Source organism: Entelurus aequoreus, linkage group LG23 (assembly GCF_033978785.1).
Source record: "Entelurus aequoreus isolate RoL-2023_Sb linkage group LG23, RoL_Eaeq_v1.1, whole genome shotgun sequence".
Classification (NCBI taxonomy): domain Eukaryota; kingdom Metazoa; phylum Chordata; class Actinopteri; order Syngnathiformes; family Syngnathidae; genus Entelurus; species Entelurus aequoreus.
Genome location: NC_084753.1, coordinates 36,448,087 through 36,465,974, shown reverse-complemented (window position 1 = coordinate 36,465,974; position 17,888 = coordinate 36,448,087). Strand labels below are relative to the sequence as shown.

The 17,888-nt window shown below is 37.8% G+C and overlaps 3 protein-coding genes across 4 annotated transcripts in view; 1 reads left to right on the top strand and 2 right to left on the bottom strand.

The window, feature by feature from the left end:
• The window catches only part of LOC133640594 (zinc finger protein 37-like), an 11,884-nt gene extending 2,929 nt beyond the window's left edge, over positions 1-8,955 (bottom strand). Inside the window, exons 1-6 of one of the 2 annotated variants that reach the window (XM_062034098.1) lie at positions 8,879-8,955; positions 4,835-4,955; positions 4,730-4,756; positions 2,104-2,603; positions 1,758-1,868; positions 1,567-1,636 (exon numbers count right to left, since the gene is read on the bottom strand). In XM_062034098.1, the coding sequence (XP_061890082.1) occupies positions 1,567-1,636; positions 1,758-1,868; positions 2,104-2,553 (631 nt within the window). In that variant the 5' untranslated portion in view covers positions 2,554-2,603; positions 4,730-4,756; positions 4,835-4,955; positions 8,879-8,955. Of the gene's footprint in view, positions 1-1,566; positions 1,637-1,757; positions 1,869-2,103; positions 2,604-4,729; positions 4,757-4,834; positions 4,956-7,367; positions 7,479-8,878 lie in introns of those variants that run through there. The other variant, XM_062034099.1, reaches the window with a different exon arrangement.
• Positions 1-17,888, bottom strand: part of LOC133640611 (gastrula zinc finger protein XlCGF57.1-like) — a 107,583-nt gene that overhangs the window by 34,691 nt on the left and 55,004 nt on the right. The window lies entirely within an intron of this gene.
• LOC133640678 (gastrula zinc finger protein XlCGF57.1-like) lies at positions 9,095-17,722 on the top strand. Its single transcript, XM_062034235.1, has 3 exons — positions 9,095-9,547; positions 12,233-12,415; positions 16,093-17,722. Exons 1-3 carry the CDS (start codon positions 9,424-9,426, stop codon positions 17,196-17,198), a joined length of 1,413 nt encoding a protein of 470 aa, XP_061890219.1. The 5' UTR covers positions 9,095-9,423; the 3' UTR covers positions 17,199-17,722.

Genomic DNA, 17,888 nt, shown 5'->3' with positions numbered 1-17,888 from the left:
ACCATTTAGTGGTCAATTGTAGGGAATATGTACTTCACTGTGCAACCTACTAATAAAAGTCTCAATCAATCAATCAATCAATCAATCAATCAATCAATCAATCAATCAGGGAATAACAGACGCAATACAACAACTAAAGAAGAAAAAGACTAAACAATCACAGCGGATTCAATTTACATATTAAACATGACAGTTGCTCGTACACCCAAAGGAGAACATGGAACATGACTAAAAATTAAAACTTAGACTGGCTAGCATGTGTTTGTAATAGTGGTTTAAGAGAAGAGATGTACCGTATTTTTCGGAGAATAAGTCGCTCCGGAGTATAAGTTGCACCGGCCGAAAATGCATAATAAAGAATGGAAAAAACATATATAAGTCGCACTGGAGTATAAGTCGCACTTTTTGGGGACATTTATTTGATAAAACCCGACACCAAGAATAGACATTTGAAAGGCAATTTAAAATAAATAAAGAATAGTGAACAACAGGCTGAATATGTGTACGTTATATGACGCATAAATAACCAACTGAGAACGTGCCTAGTATGCTAAAGGCCTACTGAAAGCCACTACTACCGACCACGCAGTCTGATAGTATATATATTTTAATGATGAAATCTTAACATTGCAACACATGCCAATACGGCCGGGTTAACTTATAAAGTGTAAAATTTATAAAAACAATATATAAACAGTTACATTGAAACTAGTAATTAATGAAAATGAGTAAAATTAACTGTTAAAGGTCTACTGAAATGCGATTTTCTTATTTAAACGGGGATAGCAGGTCCATTCTATGTGTCATACTTGATCATTTCGCGATATTGCCATATTTTTGCTGAAAGGATTTAGTAGAGAACATCGATGATAAAGTTCGCAACTTTTGGTCGCTGATAAAAAAGCCTTGCCTGTACCGGAAGTAGCAGACGATATGCGCGTGACGTCACCGGTTGTGGAGCTCCTCACATCTGCACATTGTTTACAATCATGGCCACCAGCAGCGAGAGCGATTCGGACCGAGAAAGCGACGATTTCCCCATTAATTTGAGTGAGGATGAAAGATTCGTGGATGACGAAAGTGAGAGTGAAGGACTAGAGGGCAGTGGGAGCGATTCAGATAGGGAAGATGCTGTGAGAGGCGCCGTGGCAGCCGTGGGCGTGGCAGGACCACTCGGCCAGGCCAAACCACAACAAGGGATAGAGCCATACCGCTTTGAACCCGACGCTGACGGTCAGGAGGACGCTGCTGATATTGATGCCGGAGTAGCACACGACATAGATCGCCTTCAGAATACAGAATGGTAAAATGTTATTTATTTATAGACCTCTGGGGTCACCTGGTGTCCTAGCAATAAAACAAAACACAAGTTGTTTTATATAATCTGTTCAAATTAAACCAGGATCACATACTAATTATTGTCTTTGAATCACCTAATTTATCTGTCTACTCTACTCTGCACAGGCAGCTGTGCAATGTGTACTGTGGTGTGCAGAATCATGTTCATCACCGAAATAGACATAACCTTTGATCTATGATGCATTTTCCCTGTTTGGGTGCTCTTACTAGTCATTGCTGTTGGTGCTGTCCCAAGCGGTACCCATTCCGTCTGGCATCCTCGTTGTCTTGTATTTCCCTGGAAATGGAGAAACAGCTACATGTAATATGGATACCTCATATACATAAATTATGACTACTTTCTCTATTGGGCTTGAACTGTAATCCATTCGAACATTGATTTGGGAAACAAATCGAACCTGATCTTGATCGCCCTCCTCAACAGGCAAATCTGGTGCCATTGCCATTGGTTCATCCACCGCATCCGCCACTGATGCCGTAGTCGTACTGGCCATGATCTGATATATTGTCTGTAAATGTACAAATGTACAATACTTTATATTATTGTCTATTGTAATCTATTGACAGTATTGACAGTAATGTCAGTAAATGTACGATACTTTATACTGCAGAAGAACTTGACTCGAACTTGAAGAAATAATTATATGTAGACTATTTTATGGTTAATTTATTTCATTGTTCATGGCGTAGTCTATGACTATGTCTGTGAGTATGACTATGGAGACTGGAAATCAAGATCCTTACCCTCTTCCTTTGCCTGTTGGGAAATGCAAACTTCACGTGCACGGTCTGTCCACTTGTGGAGGTGGTGGGGTGGTCCGATCTTGTCGAAGCACTGGCTCTGGGAGCACTGACGGTGACACGGCCACTGATGCCTGGCCGTGGTCCGTTGAAAATAGTTGGCCTCGCACCTTTCTTCAGCACCAGTGGACGGGCGGTGGCGATGCCCATCTCTACCCTTCGCAAGGGACCCTCTTCGAAACACGATCTTTCGAAATGATCGCTGCATAATACACTGTACTTTGTGTGTGTGGTCCAATCCAACCGTGTTCGCTTGACCTCTCTGTTCCATAGTAAAGCTTGACTGTCATCTTTCGGGAATGTAAACAATGAAACACCGGCTGTGTTTGTGTTGCTGCAGCCGGCCGCAATACACCGCTTCCCACCTACAGCTTTCTTCTTTGCTGTCTCCATTGTTCATTGGACAAATTGCAAAAGATTCACCAACACAGATGTCCAGAATACTGTGGAATTTTGCAATGAAAACAGACGACTTAATAGCTGGCCACCATGCTGTCCCAAAATGTCCTCTACAATCCGTGACGTCACGCGCAGGCGTCATCATACCGAAACGTTTTCAGCAGGATATTTCGGCGCAAAATTTAAAATTGCACTTTAGTAAGCTAACCCGGCCGTATTGGCATGTGTTGCAATGTTAAGATTTCATCATTGATATATAAACTATCAGACTGCGTGGTCGGTAGTAGTGGCTTTCAGTAGGCCTTTAAATATAAAGTACACATGATTGTAAATGCAATATAAAGTATACATGATTGGACATGTAATATATCGCTATATTGATATTAAATATAATGTACACATGATTGTACATGTAATATATATCACTATATTGATTTTAAATATAATGTACACATGATTGTACACGTAATATAACCCTATATTGATGTTAAATATAAAGTACACATGATTGTACACGTAATATAACCCTATATTGATGTTAAATATAAAGTATGCATGATTGTACATATATCACTATATTGATTTTAAATATAAAGTACACGTGATTGTAAATGCAATACAAAGTATACATGATTGTACATGTAATATAGCACTATATTGATTTTAAATATAAAGTACATATGATTGTACATGTAATATCACTATATTGATTTTTTAAATATAAAGTATACATGATTGGACATGTAATATATCGCTATTTTGATGTTAAATATAATGTACACATGATTGTACACGTAATATATATCACTATATTGATTTTAAATATAATGTACACATGATTGTACACGTAATATAACCCTATATTGATGTTAAATATAAAGTACACATGATTGTACACGTAATATAACCCTATATTGATGTTAAATATAAAGTACACATGATTGTACATATATCACTATATTGATTTTAAATATAAAGTACACGTGATTGTAAATGCAATACAAAGTATACATGATTGTACATGTAATATAGCACTATATTGATTTTAAATATAAAGTACATATGATTGTACATCTAATATCACTATATTGATTTTTTAAATATAAAGTATACATGATTGGACATGTAATATATCACTATATTGATGTTAAATATAGAGCACACATGATTGTACATGTAATATACCACTGTATTGATTTCATATATAAAGTAAACAACATTGTACATGTAATATCACTGTATTGTTTTTATATATAAAGTACACATAATCGTAAATGTATTATATCACTATATTTATGTTAAGTATAAAGTACACATGATTGTACATGTATTATATCACTATATTGATGTTAAATATAATGTACACATAATTGTAAATGTATTATATCACTATATTGATGCACAGATGTGTTATGACATCAAGTCAGCTTTTGTGAGTTTCTGTTTGGACAAAATGTAAATGACAGGAGGTAAATGTTTTCATGAGGACATAAGATTGTTTTCAAACTACACTTGTGTGTCTCTCTATGCCCCCACTGAATGTCTTACATTTATTTTTCTTAATTCGAATGCCTTATATTTATTTTCCTAAATCCAAGTCCATGCACATTTTTTGCGACTGTTGTTTTTTTTTAGATGCACATCTTTGCACAGTTGCTTTTGTTTTTGCCTGTTTTCAGTATTTGTATTTTATTGTATCCTTCATATTTTGAATATAACCTAAACAAATTAATTTGGCAGTTAGCTTACACCGTGGTTCAGAGAAAATCTTTTTTTATGTCCCTGTATGTCCAGCACATGATTAAAATTGTTAATAAAGATGCCTTCGACTCAAACTAGCGAAAATACTGGAGTTTATTTTGAAAGGCGGAGAGATGTTGAAGAAGGAAAAGATTTAAAAACAGAAGTTAATGTTGGTTAACATGATTCTTACACGTGTGTGGACTTCATGCGGGTTAGCTTACTCAAAAACTCCAGCGAGGGCAAAAAAAAGAAACATTGAGAAGGGACCTAGATGTGGGGACCACCCTTCCAGATGTTGATGCAACAGATGTCAAATTGGTTCATATTCTATTTATATTTTTAGCACTACTGGGTACCTGGAGAGTCAAGACATTTTGTTTTGTTTGTAGCCTCTCAATGATGACATTCTGTGTTGACCTCCACTTACCTGTATGATGTGATGTTGTCTGTGTCCCTGTACAAAGAAAAAAGAAACATAAGTTACAATGACACTACTGACTTCTACTACTAGTAGTTACACTACTTTACCCACCTTTACTTCTGACATGCGGTTGGATAGTCTTTATGGAAAGCTGTGTCCCAACTGAGCATGTCTCTGGTGATGGTGTCTGACAGCCTGTATCAGTACATGTCTGCTGGCTTGTTGTATCTCTCTGTGGAAACACATTTAACAATGCACTTTGTGAGCATCACGGCACTCCAATATCATTCACACACGAGCATTACTGCAACTGTTAGCTAACTACATCAATGACAAAGAGAATGGAACACCGATTTTTTTGTAGCCAATCACATTGTGTACATGCCCTAGGCCAGTGTTTTTCAACCTTTTTGGAGCCAAGGCACCTTTTTGTTAATTGAAAAATGCAAAGGCACACCACCAGCAGAAAACATTAAAAATGTAAACTCTGTAGTTGATATTGACAGTAAAAAGTCATCGTTGCAACTATAGCTATTGTCGCAAAGTAAGTGTCACGACCTGTCACATCACGCTGTGACTTATTTGGAGTTGTTTGGTGTTTTCCTGTGTGATCAATATTAGCCTCTAGAATGGAACCTATGTAGGTGACCTCATCTTTCCTGGTTATAACAATGTCACCCACTTTAATAGTGAAGTCACTGACTTTCTTAAGGTTGATTTGGGACCCAAATAGGATGGATTCCGTTTTACCCAAGTGTATGGATAGCTTGTTGTCAGTGAGCCAGGTGCAAATACTACAGAGTTCGGCACTGAGGATATTTTCCACCTATACTCCAAACTATATACGTTTAACTAGACTGACCATACGTCCTCTTTTCCCCGGACATGTCCTCTTTTGCGGGACTGTCCGGGGTGTCCGGGCGGGGTTTCTTAAATGCCTCAAATGTCCGGCATTTTGAGTTAGGGTTGCGTGTATTTTCAATGTACGTCCAGGGTTAAGAAGGGGTTAAACAAAACAAACTGTGGAGGCGTGCGCACGCAGAAACATTCGTGAGGGAGGGACAGAGAGCGAGAGAGCTAGTGAGTGGAGAGACGGACATGAGAAGAAGAAATGCCGAAACGTAAATGCAACTTCACGGATGATTTGCGGAAAAAGTATTCGTGTTTTCGTCGTGGCCGTGACACACGGAAAGCAGAATGCACTGTGTGCAAAGCAGGAACGTATGTATCTGTGGCAAATAAAGGGGCTTAAAGATATACAAGCCCATATCGACACTACAAAGCACAAAACGGCTGTGAAGGGCGAGAACTCGTCTGCTGTTTTTTGTTTAAATTTAATTAACTTGTTTTGAGGCATTATTTATGTTTAGATTATATACAAGAGTTTATTTTGAATATTTCTACCTCTGCACTTTTTTCCAAAACTGTGAATGTTACAGAATATAAGTGTGACTTATTTTGTTGTACTGTCAAGCAGTGTTGGCGTTAATGCACTTCTTGTGTCTTTTTAACGCATTGAAATCAGAAAGGACGCAGATTTAAATTTAATTTTTTTTTTTTACCATTTGTGGCCCACAGCTAGTGTTTTAAAGGCCCACGGCACATTCTAAAAATACTAGTGAAATAAACAAAAATATAACAAAAGTGAAAGAAAAAAGCTTACAGGTGAAATGTAATTTAGAAACAGTTGCAATGTTGACTAATAAAACAAAGCTGTTTTTTTTCTTTCTAACGGTCATTGCTCTATCAACCTATCAAACCTATCAAAAGGTTCCGATTACTTCAAACATCAAATATTCCACTTTGAAAACTATTTTTGGTGGAAGATTTTGCATATTTTGTGTGTTTGCCATAAAAAACATAGTTTTGTTTGACAAAAAAGGGCGGAAAACAAACAAACAAAAAAAACAACATAAACAAAACTAAAACATTTTGAAATGAGGGATAGATCTGAAGTTGATGTAGACTCCAGCGATTTAAGCGTTAAATATAAAATGTATGTATGCCCTGGCACACCATTATCATCATTTCATGACCGAAGCAAAACACTTTTTACACTTTTTTTTATACTGAAATAAATACACCCACAACTTATTAAATAAAAACATAGAAAAAACTACCAGCAGCGGTAAAGTTCAGATCCATGAAGGAAAGAAGAAAGTGAATGAATGTTTATAACTGAATACATTTACATATGTTTACACATTTGTTTTCTTTTGTATTATTTTTTTAAATGAATTAAAGGCCTACTGAAAGCCACTACTACCGACCACGCAGTCTGATCGTTTATATATCAATGATGAAATCTTAACATTGAAACACATGCCAATACGGCCGGGTTAACTTATAAAGTGCAATTTTAAAATTCCCGCCACACTTCCGGTTGAAAAACTCCTTTGGATATGATTTATGCGCGTGACGTCACAAAATCCACGGAAGTGGTTGGACCCCATCGAACCCGATACAGAAACCTCTTGTTTTCTTCGACAAAATTCCACAGTATTCTGGACATCTGTGTTGGTGAATCTTTTGCAATTTGTTTAATGAACAATGGAGGCTGCAAAGAAGAACGTTGTAGGTGGGATCGATCGGTGTATTAGCGGCTAAGTACAATACTTACAGCAACACAACAAGAACTACTTACTACGCCTAGCCGATGCTTGCCGCCAAACCCACGGATGAAGTCCTTCGTCGCGCCGTTGATCGCTGGAACGCAGGTGAGCACGGCTGTTGATGGGAAGATGAGGGCTGGCTGGCGTAGGTGGAGCACAAATGTTTTTATCATAGTTCTGTGAGGTCCGGTTGCTAAGTTGCTAAATTAGCCTTAGCGTCATTAGCAACAGCATTGTTAAGCCTTACCAGGCTGAGAATTTTTAACCGTGTAGTTACATGTACATGGTTTAATAGTATTGTTGATCTTCTGTCTATCCTTCCAGTCAGGGGTTTATTTATTTTGTTTCTATCTTCATTTGAGAACGATGCTATCACGTTAGCTCAGTAACTAAGTGTGTCACCGATGTATTGTCGTGGAGATAAAAGTCACTTTAAATGTCCATTTCGCGTGCTCGACTCTCATTTTCAAGAGGATATAGTATCCGAGGTGGTTTGAAATACAAATCCGTGATCCACAATAGAAAAAGGAGAGAGTGTGGAATCCAATGAGCCAGCTTGTACCTAAGTTACGGTCAGAGCGAAAAAAGATACGTCCATCACTGCCTCTCCAGTCCTTCACTGTAACGTTCCTCATCTACGAATCTTTCATCCTCGCTCAAATTAATGGGGTAATCGTCGCTTTGTCGCTCCGAATCTCTCGCTCCATTGTAAACAATGGGGAATTGTGAGGAATACTAGCTCCTGTGACGTCACGCTACTTCCGGTACAGGCAAGGCTTTTTTTTATCAGCGAGCAAAAGTTGCGAACTTTATCGTCGATTTTCTCTACTAAATCCTTTCAGCAAAAATATGGCAATATCGCGAAATGATCAAGTATGACACAAAGAATGGATCTGCTATCCCCGTTTAAATTAAATAAATTCATTTCAGTAGGCCTTTAAGTAACGTTTATGACAACCTTTTTCCAAAACACACCATAGAATGTGAGATATAACAGGATAATGCATACATTTGTCATTTGTTTTCAAAACGCTTACAAAAAAGTGGGACCCCAAAAATTTACTGGGGGACCCCATTTTTATGACTTGATGGGGTCCCTGGGACCCCATTTTGAAAATTCCTAGCGCCAACACTAATGTCAACAGAGGAGAAAAAATGCTTTACTTAAATAAATATATTATTTATAAAGCAAGTTTCATTGGCAAATGTTCACCTAGTCCCGGCCTTGGCACGCATATATGTGTCCTCTTTTTGGGATTTCAGAATATGGTCAGCCTAGTTTAACGTCACTTTGTCGACCTTAAAAAAACCCATAAATAACAGTTTCATACACCCAAGTCATATGTATTTAGGGCCAATATAAATGTAATTATTATCTCTATGCTGCGTGTGTTTCCACGATAATACATTTGGCGACGGCATTCGCCATTTTACAACACTCGACATTTTACATCCACATTCCGACCCAAAGCTGGTCAAACGTATCATAAAACGTTCTTATTCATGAAAATAAACATTTTTATGATTTTCACAGTGTACCAACCTGAAAAGCGGGTAAATATGACTGAAGCGGCTCTTTTTTCCTTCCATCATCAGTCGAGCGAGGAGGCGGAAGTGCCCTCAGCTATAGGAGTCCGGCGCGCGCGGCGGGCGCTAACACTTTGGTTCCGCCCTCCGGGTCTTCTTCTTCTTCTTTTGATTTCTATGGCGGTTGGCAAGCAACCTTGTGGTGTGCATTACCGCCACCTACTGTAATGGAGTGTGGACCGAGGTGAACCTGTCAAGAACAAAACAAGACGAAGATAAAACAAAATGGCGTTTGACGGAGACGTTATTGTGTTTATAGTAGTTCAGTGTTCCTAATCAGTACGTACATGGACACATATACGTCGTTTAATAGAGTAAACGTCGTTAATAATTGTTTGTATTCGGATACATTAGTCTGAGCGCACTTTGAAGCTCCTCCCGCTACCTTAGCTCGCTAGTTAGCTTAGCTTGTTGGCTGCTAACAAAGAGAGGCGGAAGTGATCAAAACACATCGCTAAGCAGAGATCAAGTGTGAGTGTAAAGTGTTGTGATTGTGTGAAAATGTGCGAAAGAACGATAGCAGAGTACGAGGAGGAACTTTCTCGGACAAAAGAGGAGAACAAGAGACTACGTCAACTACTGGACGCTGTTTTCAAGAAACATCAAGTTGTGTTACACAGAACAGGTTTGTTTTCTTCTTACTTTCACATGTTTACTAACTAACGCTGTTCTTAAATGTGTTGTCTATAGGAAGATGAACTGTCTTGTGAGGATGATGCACTGCTTTGTTTTTATATTGTTCATGAAAACAAGACCGTGTCAGACACACAATATTTATGAGAGGTTGATGTTCCTCTCAGTGTGTAACAATGTGTATCAACATGTTTACACAAAACTCACACAGTCACCAAATATATTTTACATTATAGTCAAAATAAGTCATAGTTTCATGGCTAATTTCACTACCTGATTCTGACCTACATGCATCAATGAGTGAAAGTAAAAATGTATTGTCAGTCATCTTTCAATAAACAAAGTAGTCAACAGTTGATTTATTAAAAGAACATAAAAGTGACTGACTTTCCTTCAGCGTGTCGTAGATGGTCTCCAAGTGAATGTGGAAGCTGTGGTCTAAAGTGAGATACGCCAACAACAACAAAAAACACCACATAGTAAAACATGTTTTGGGAAGAGTTCCTTTTGGCCCAGCCAACATCATCACCCAATAAAGGGGGGAAACTCATTTTATATGACGAAAAAAATATAGTATGAATGTTTTGGGTAGAGATTTTTTTTCTTTCATTGATTTTTCAATGATGGTAATGCCTGTGCCATTACAAGGTAATAATTAGAGCTAAGGTTTAGCAGTTTAACAAAGTTGTGTTATGACTTTTAAGGATGTATTGATCAATGCTGGTTCATCTTTCTAAAGGCTTTTCAAACGGACCCCTCCTCAAAATTCCAAGCCCAATTGTTACTTACCGCACCATACTCACTGTTCCACTTTTAGAATAGAATAGAATAGAAAGTACTTTATTGATCTCTGGGGGAAATTCATCATCACAGTTCGCTGACAATAAACAATAAACATTTAGGTATTTTTTTTACATGTGATTAATATAAATACAGTCTATTATACAGCATTATTCGCATGTGAATATTATAAATACAATCTATTATACAGCATTATTCACATGTGAATAATATAAATACAGTCTATTATACAGCATTATTCACATGTGAATAATATAAATACAGTCTATTATACAGCATTATTCACATGTGAATAATATAAATACAGTCTATTATACAGCATTATTCACATGTAAATAATATAAATACAGTCTATTATACAGCATTATTCACATGTAAATAATATAAATACAGTCTATTATACAGCATTATTCACATGTGAATAATTTAAGGGGCGTAGTGGGTAGAGCGGCCGTGCCAGAAACCTGAGGGTTTCAGGTTCGCTCCCCGCCTCTTGACATCCAAATCGCTGCCGTTGTGTCCTTGGGCAGGACACTTCACCCTTGCCCCCGGTGCCGCTCACACTGGTGAATGAATGATGAATGAATGATAGGTGGTGGTCGGAGCTTCGCTTCTGTCAGTCTACCCCAGGGCAGCTGTGTGTACAAATGTAGCTTACCACCACCAGGTGTGAATGAATGATGGGTTCCCACTTCTCTGTGAGCGCTTTGAGTATGTAATAATAGAAAAGCGCGATATAAAATCGAATCCATTATTATTATTATATTATTATTATAAATACAGTCTATTATACAGCATTATTCACATGTGAATAATATAAATACAGTCTTATATACAGCCTTATTTACATGTGAATAATATAAAAAGAGTCTATTATACAGCATTTTTCACATGTGAATAATATAAATACAGTCTATTATACAGCATTATTCACATGTGAATAATATAAATACAGTCTATTATACAGCATTATTCACATGTGAATAATATAAATACAGTCTATTATACAGCATTATTCACATGGGAATAATATAAATACAGTCTATTATACAGCATTATTCACATGTGAATAATATAAATACAGTCTATTATACAGCATTATTCACATGTGAATAATATAAATACAGTCTATTATACAGCATTATTCACATGTGAATAATATAAATACAGTCTATTATACACTACCGTTCAAAAGTTTGGGGTCACCCAAACAATTTTGTGGAATAGCCTTCATTTCTAAGAACAAATATAGACTGTCGAGTTTCAGATGAAAGTTCTCTTTTTCTGGCCATTTTGAGCGTTTAATTGACCCCACAAATGTGATGCTCCAGAAACTCAAGCTGCTTAAAGAAAGGTCAGTTTTGTAGATTCTGTAACAAGCTAAACTGTTTTCAGATGTGTGAACATGATTGCACAAGGGTTTTCTAATCATCAATTAGCCTTCGGAGCCAATGAGCAAACCCATTGTACCATTAGAACACTGGAGTGATAGTTGCTGGAAATGGGCCTCTATACACCTATGTAGATATTGCACCAAAAACCAGACATTTGCAGCTAGAATAGTCATTTACCACATTAGCAATGTATAGAGTGTATTTCTTTAAAGTTAAGACTAGTTTAAAGTTATCTTCATTGAAAAGTACAGTGCTTTTCCTTCAAAAATAAGGACATTTCAATGTGACCCCAAACTTTTGAACGGTAGTGTACATTCAGGTACAGTCAATGTTGAAGCAATGTTCATGCCTGCGACAAAAAGGAACTATTTCCACACTTTTAACACAACACACCACATTGCAAATGATCTCATTGTGAAAACAGTGTTAGTCCAGAATGACTTCTATTCTCTTTTGATATTATTCACTTATTTACCCAACAGATGTCCAGCAGTCTCCCCACATTAAAGAGGAAGAGGAGGAAGTGTGGATCACTCAGGAGGAAGAGTGTCTTCTAGGGCAGGAGGAGGCTGATCTCACCAAGTTTCCACTGACTGTTGTCTCTGTGAAGACTGAAGACCATGAAGACAAACCACCTGAGTCCTCACAGCTTCATCACAGTCCAAGTAAGCACAACATCCACATATCATCTAATACAATGTTTGTGACACATGTTCATCCAGGGGCCACAGTTAGGACTAAGAGTAGGGCTGGGTGGTATACCAGTATTACGAGTTATGCCAGTATATTTACCAAAGTACCGCAATACCGATAGAAGTAATCCTTAATGTCTTGAAGTGGAAGTCCCTCCGCTCATTGTGTCGGAGCTGGGTGTTGTGTGCCGCCTCCTCCTCGCACTCAAGTGACTCACTTGACACAAACTCCAGAGTGTGAAGCATATCTGTCAACCTTCACGTTTTTGCTGAGAAATCACGTATTTTGCCCTCTTTTTACGTCATTTTGCAGATCCCGTTTTTCCCACGAATTATGCTCCCAGTGAAAAAGTGATCCTCGGCAGTATTGCCAGTGATCGGGTCCGTTTGACTCAAGCCTCGGCAGCACTCGGCATCACTCGGAGAAGTGATTGTTTATGTGGATTGATGCAATTTAATCCTTTTTTAAAAACAATTTCATACATACACTACCGTTCAAAAGTTTGGGGTCACATTGAAATGTCCTTATTTTTGAAGGAAAAGCACTGTACTTTTCAATGAAGATAACTTTAAACTAGTCTTAACTTTAAAGAAATACACTCTATACATTGCTAATGTGGTAAATGACTATTCTAGCTGCAAATGTCTGGTTTTTGGTGCAATATCTACATAGGTGTATAGAGGCCCATTTCCAGCAACTATCACTCCAGTGTTCTAATGGTACAATGTGTTTGCTCATTGGCTCAGAAGGCTAATTGATGATTAGAAAACCCTTGTGCAATCATGTTCACACATCTGAAAACAGTTTAGCTTGTTACAGAAGCTACAAAACTGACCTTCCTTTGAGCAGATTGAGTTTCTGGAGCATCACATTTGTGGGGTCAATTAAACGCTTAAAATGGCCAGAAAAAGAGAACTTTCATCTGAAACTCGACAGTCTATTCTTGTTCTTAGAAATGAAGGCTATTCCACAAAATTGTTTGGGTGACCCCAAACTTTTGAACGGTAGTGTATATTGTTAGTGATTAATTATAATGTGAACTCATATCCAATTTTGTAGTCTCATCTTTACATGTGTTTTGCAACCAGGGGTGTCAGGGATCAGGTTTTATCCGGCCCGCACGATGAGTTTGCCAAGTATAAAAATGAGCTGCTTTCTTTTTTGAACGAAAGAAACTGCTGTTCTAAATGTGTCCACTGGATGTCACAATAGCGATTCTGTTAGGCAAGCAAACGGTTTATACCGGGGCCAAGAAAGAGGTACACAGTAAAGGGTGACTGTGGCTTTTTATGTCTATGCTTCTGCTTCGTTGCTTCTCTGTCAAACACGAGAAAAGTGAACTTAACCCTTTTTGAATAGTTTTTACCTCAGTTTCTTACGGTTTCTTGGGTTAGCTCTGGACTTGACAAAGGAGGTATTTGATACCTAGAAGAGTTTACATGTCGTGTTTTTGTTCAATCCCAGAAAGACTGTGACTTAAACTTTAATCCTGGCTTTGCAGATACGTTGAGACAGAGTCTAAGCTCATTGTGTTTTTGAAACTGCACCAGTTTCCTGAGAATTGTCAACACATCTGAAGTGTTTTGTCCAGAGGATTATTTGTGATTTGTACGTTTTCAGAATGTGCTTGTTCTATTTTTGGCCAAAGTAAAACAAAGAAAACAACCTGAAGTTGTCTTTATTTTTAAGTTATCATGCCATGATTTTACCATTCCGGCCCACTTGGGAATAGATTTTCCTCCATGCGGCCTCTGAGCTAAAATGAGTTCAACACCTCTGTTTTAAACAGTTTTGTGATATGTAATGTTTTGTGTGGACCCCTGCAAGACTATCTGACTGCCATGGCATCAGCTAATGGAGTTCTTTTCTCAAGTAAACAAATACAAACATGTTTATGACAGAAGCGCGGCCCGTTGCAATTTACATGATTCTATCAAGAGATGGATGCACTTAAAAATAATGGAGAATACATTTCTGCCGTAAATATATATATATATATATATATATATATATATATATATATATATATATATATATATATATATATATATATATATATATATATATATATATATATATATATATATATATATGTGTGTGTGTTCCTAGTTGCAACTATATCAAAAAATCAATCAATTCATCAATGTTAACTTATATAGCCCTAAATCACAAGTGTCTCAAAGGGCTGCACAAGCCACAACGACATCCTCGGTACAGAGCCCACATACGGACAAGAAAGAACTCAAACCAATGGACGACCGGTGCAATGGACGGCGAGTGGATCTAGCATAATATTGTGAGGGTCCAGTCCATAGTGGATCTAACATAATAGTGTGAGAGTCCAGTCCATAGTGGATCTAACATAATATTGTGAGAGTCCAGTCCATAGTGGATCTAACATAATAGTGAGAGTCCAGTCCATAGTGGATCTAACATCATATTGTAAGAGTCCAGTCCATAGTGGATCTAACATAATAGTGTGAGAGTCCAGTCCATAGTGGATATAACATAATAGTGAGAGTCCAGTCCATAGTGGATCTAACATAATAGTGAGAGTCCAGTCCATAGTGGATCTAGCATAATATTGTAAGAGTCCAGTCCATAGTGGATCTAACATAATAGTGTGAGAGTCCAGTCCATAGTGGATCTAACATAATAGTGTGAGAGTCCAGTCCATAGTGGATATAGCATAATATTGTAAGAGTCCAGTCCATAGTGGATCTAACATAATAGTGTGAGAGTCCAGTCCATAGTGGATCTAACACAATATTGTGAGAGTCCAGTCCATAGTGGATCTAGCATAATAGTTAGAGTCCAGTCCATAGTGGATCTAATATAATAATAAGTATAATAGTGAGAGTCCAGTCCATAGTGGACCTAATATAATAGTGAGAATCCAGTTCATAGTGGATCTAACATAATAGTGAGAGTCCAGTCCATAGTGGATCTAACATAATAGTGAGAGTCCAGTCCATAGTGGATCTAGCATAATATTGTAAGAGTCCAGTCCATAGTGGATCTAACATAATAGTGTGAGAGTCCAGTCCATAGTGGATCTAGCATAATAGTGTGAGAGTCCAGTCCAAAGTGGATCTAACATAATAGTGAGAGTCCAATCCATAGTGGATCTAACATAATAGTGAGAGTCCAGTCCATAGTGGATCTAACATACCAGTGTCACTAATACTTGGTTAATATTCAAGTCACGAAATGTAGACAGAGTATTGTTGGCACCTTTTGGATGTTTTTTAAATGTATTTTATGGGCGGAGTAGAGGACCTCCCATTGGCTCCTCTGTAAGCGGACTTTTATTTACGTTTATTTACAAGGGCGGCTGCATAGAACTATGGAAAGTTCAGCTGGTCTTCTTTTTTTGGCTTTGTTATTAAATAGAAAGTTGATCCATGTACCCCTTGTTAGGTTTCTTTGATATACAATACGTAGCACTTTATATAGTGTTCAAAATATACAAAGTTTTACTAAAATATGGACTTTTGCAGAGGTTGGAACTCATTATTCATGTTTACTTTGTTTCTTATTGAGAAATTTGCTTCAATATATAAACTTTTCTTTTTGAGATCAAACACTGTTCAAGAACCAATTAGGTTTGTCTAAGTCAAAATGTGTTGGTTTTGTTTGTGTCCTGCAGACGTCCAGCAGCTGGTTGGACTTCCTCATTCACAGGGTGTCAACTCCATTTTGAAGCAGGAGGATCCACATCCCCCCCACATTAAAGAGGAAGAGGAGGAAGTGTGGATCACTGGGGAGGGAAAGTGTCTTCTAGGGCAGGAGGAGGCTGATCTCACCAAGTTTCCACTGACTGTTGTCTCTGTGAAGACTGAAGACCATGAAGACAAACCACCTGAGTCCTCACAGCTTCATCACAGTCCAAGTGGGGAGAACAGAGCTGTGGAACCTTCAAGAAGCAGCTCACCACAACACATGACGGCAGAAGGTGATGGAGACCACTGTGGAGGATCACAAGCAGACAACTTCTTAGCTCCACTATCAGATAGTGAGGACACAACGTCACCCGTTAATGTAAATATGGAATCGCACATAAGAACACACACTGAAGAAAAACCCTTTTGTTGTTCAGTTTGCGCAAAAGACTTTATTAAAAGCTCTCTTTTGACTCAACACATGCGGACACACACAGGAGAAAAACCTTTCATTTGTTCAGTTTGCGATAAAAGATTCTCCATCAAAACTAACATGCAAATACACATGAGAACACACACGGGAGAAAAACCTTTCAGTTGCCCAAACTGCGGCAAAAGATTTTCTCAAAATGGAACGATGTTGTCACATATGAGGAGACACACAGGTGAAAAACCTTTCAGTTGTTCAGTTTGTGGTAAGAGATTCTTTGACAAAAGTAAAATGCAAACACACATGAGAACGCACACGGTAGAAAATCCTTTCAGTTGTTCAGTTTGCGCCAAAGGCTTTGTGAGAAACTCTGATTTAACTCAACACATGCGAACGCACACAGGAGAAAAACCTTTCAATTGCTTGAACTGCAGCAAAACTTTCTCTCAAAAGGGATCGTTGCTGTTACACATGAGTACACACTCAGGAGATAAACCTATCAGTTGCTCGGTGTGCGGTAAAAGATTCTCCAACAAACGTAATATCCAGAGACACATGAGAACGCACACGGGAGAAAAACCTTTCAGTTGTTCAGTGTGTGGCAAAAGTTTATCTAACAAACAGAACATGCAAAAACACATGGAAACACACACAGGAGAATAACCTTTCCTTTTTTGGAAATTGAATGGACCTAATAGTCACAAAATAGTCATTACTGCAGGGCTTCTAAAAAGTCCGGACTTTGGTCCGGATAAACCAGTCAGGATGGTATGTTATGAATTACAAAACACTATCAGGTACTTCAACATCAACAATCAATGCCGTGGAAAGATCCTCGACTCTTTACATTTCAAAAAAAGTAATCTGCGAAAGGGTGCCGAGCTGTCATCCTGGTGGATAAGCTTTTTTGGAATGGTCAACTATATCGTGACGAGAAAGCTACGCCACTTTTATTCTTCTCTTAATACAGCATGTCATAGAACGCATGTAAACATAGCCATACCCACTGTGGAAATGTAAACTAAATTATTACTGTTGTTTTCTCTATTTGTTGTTTCCTATTGTGTGTACCAACCTACCACTCCTTTCTTCTTTTTTATTGACTTTATTTATTTTTCCTCCTTTTTCTATTCGCCTATCTGTCATATAGCTCTGTCGTCCTCCGCATTTACCACAATTAAATTACACACGCTCAAAATGTGTTATATAAGCAAACACCCCTCACCCAAACACTCCCTAAGTATATGCTTGTTAGAGATTTGTAGTACTTATACTAGGGGTGTAACAGTACACAAAAATTTTGGTTCGGTACGTACCTTGGTTTAGAGGTCACGGTTCGGTTCATTTTCGGTA

Coding starts and splice junctions, on each gene's coding strand:
- LOC133640678 (XM_062034235.1), top strand. CDS start 9,424: ATGTGCGAAAGAACGATAGCAGAGTACGAGGAGGAACTTTCTCGGACA. Junction 9,548..12,232: donor AGTTGTGTTACACAGAACAG/GTTTGTTTTCTT, acceptor TTTACCCAACAG/ATGTCCAGCAGTCTCCCCAC. Junction 12,416..16,092: donor ACAGCTTCATCACAGTCCAA/GTAAGCACAACA, acceptor TGTGTCCTGCAG/ACGTCCAGCAGCTGGTTGGA.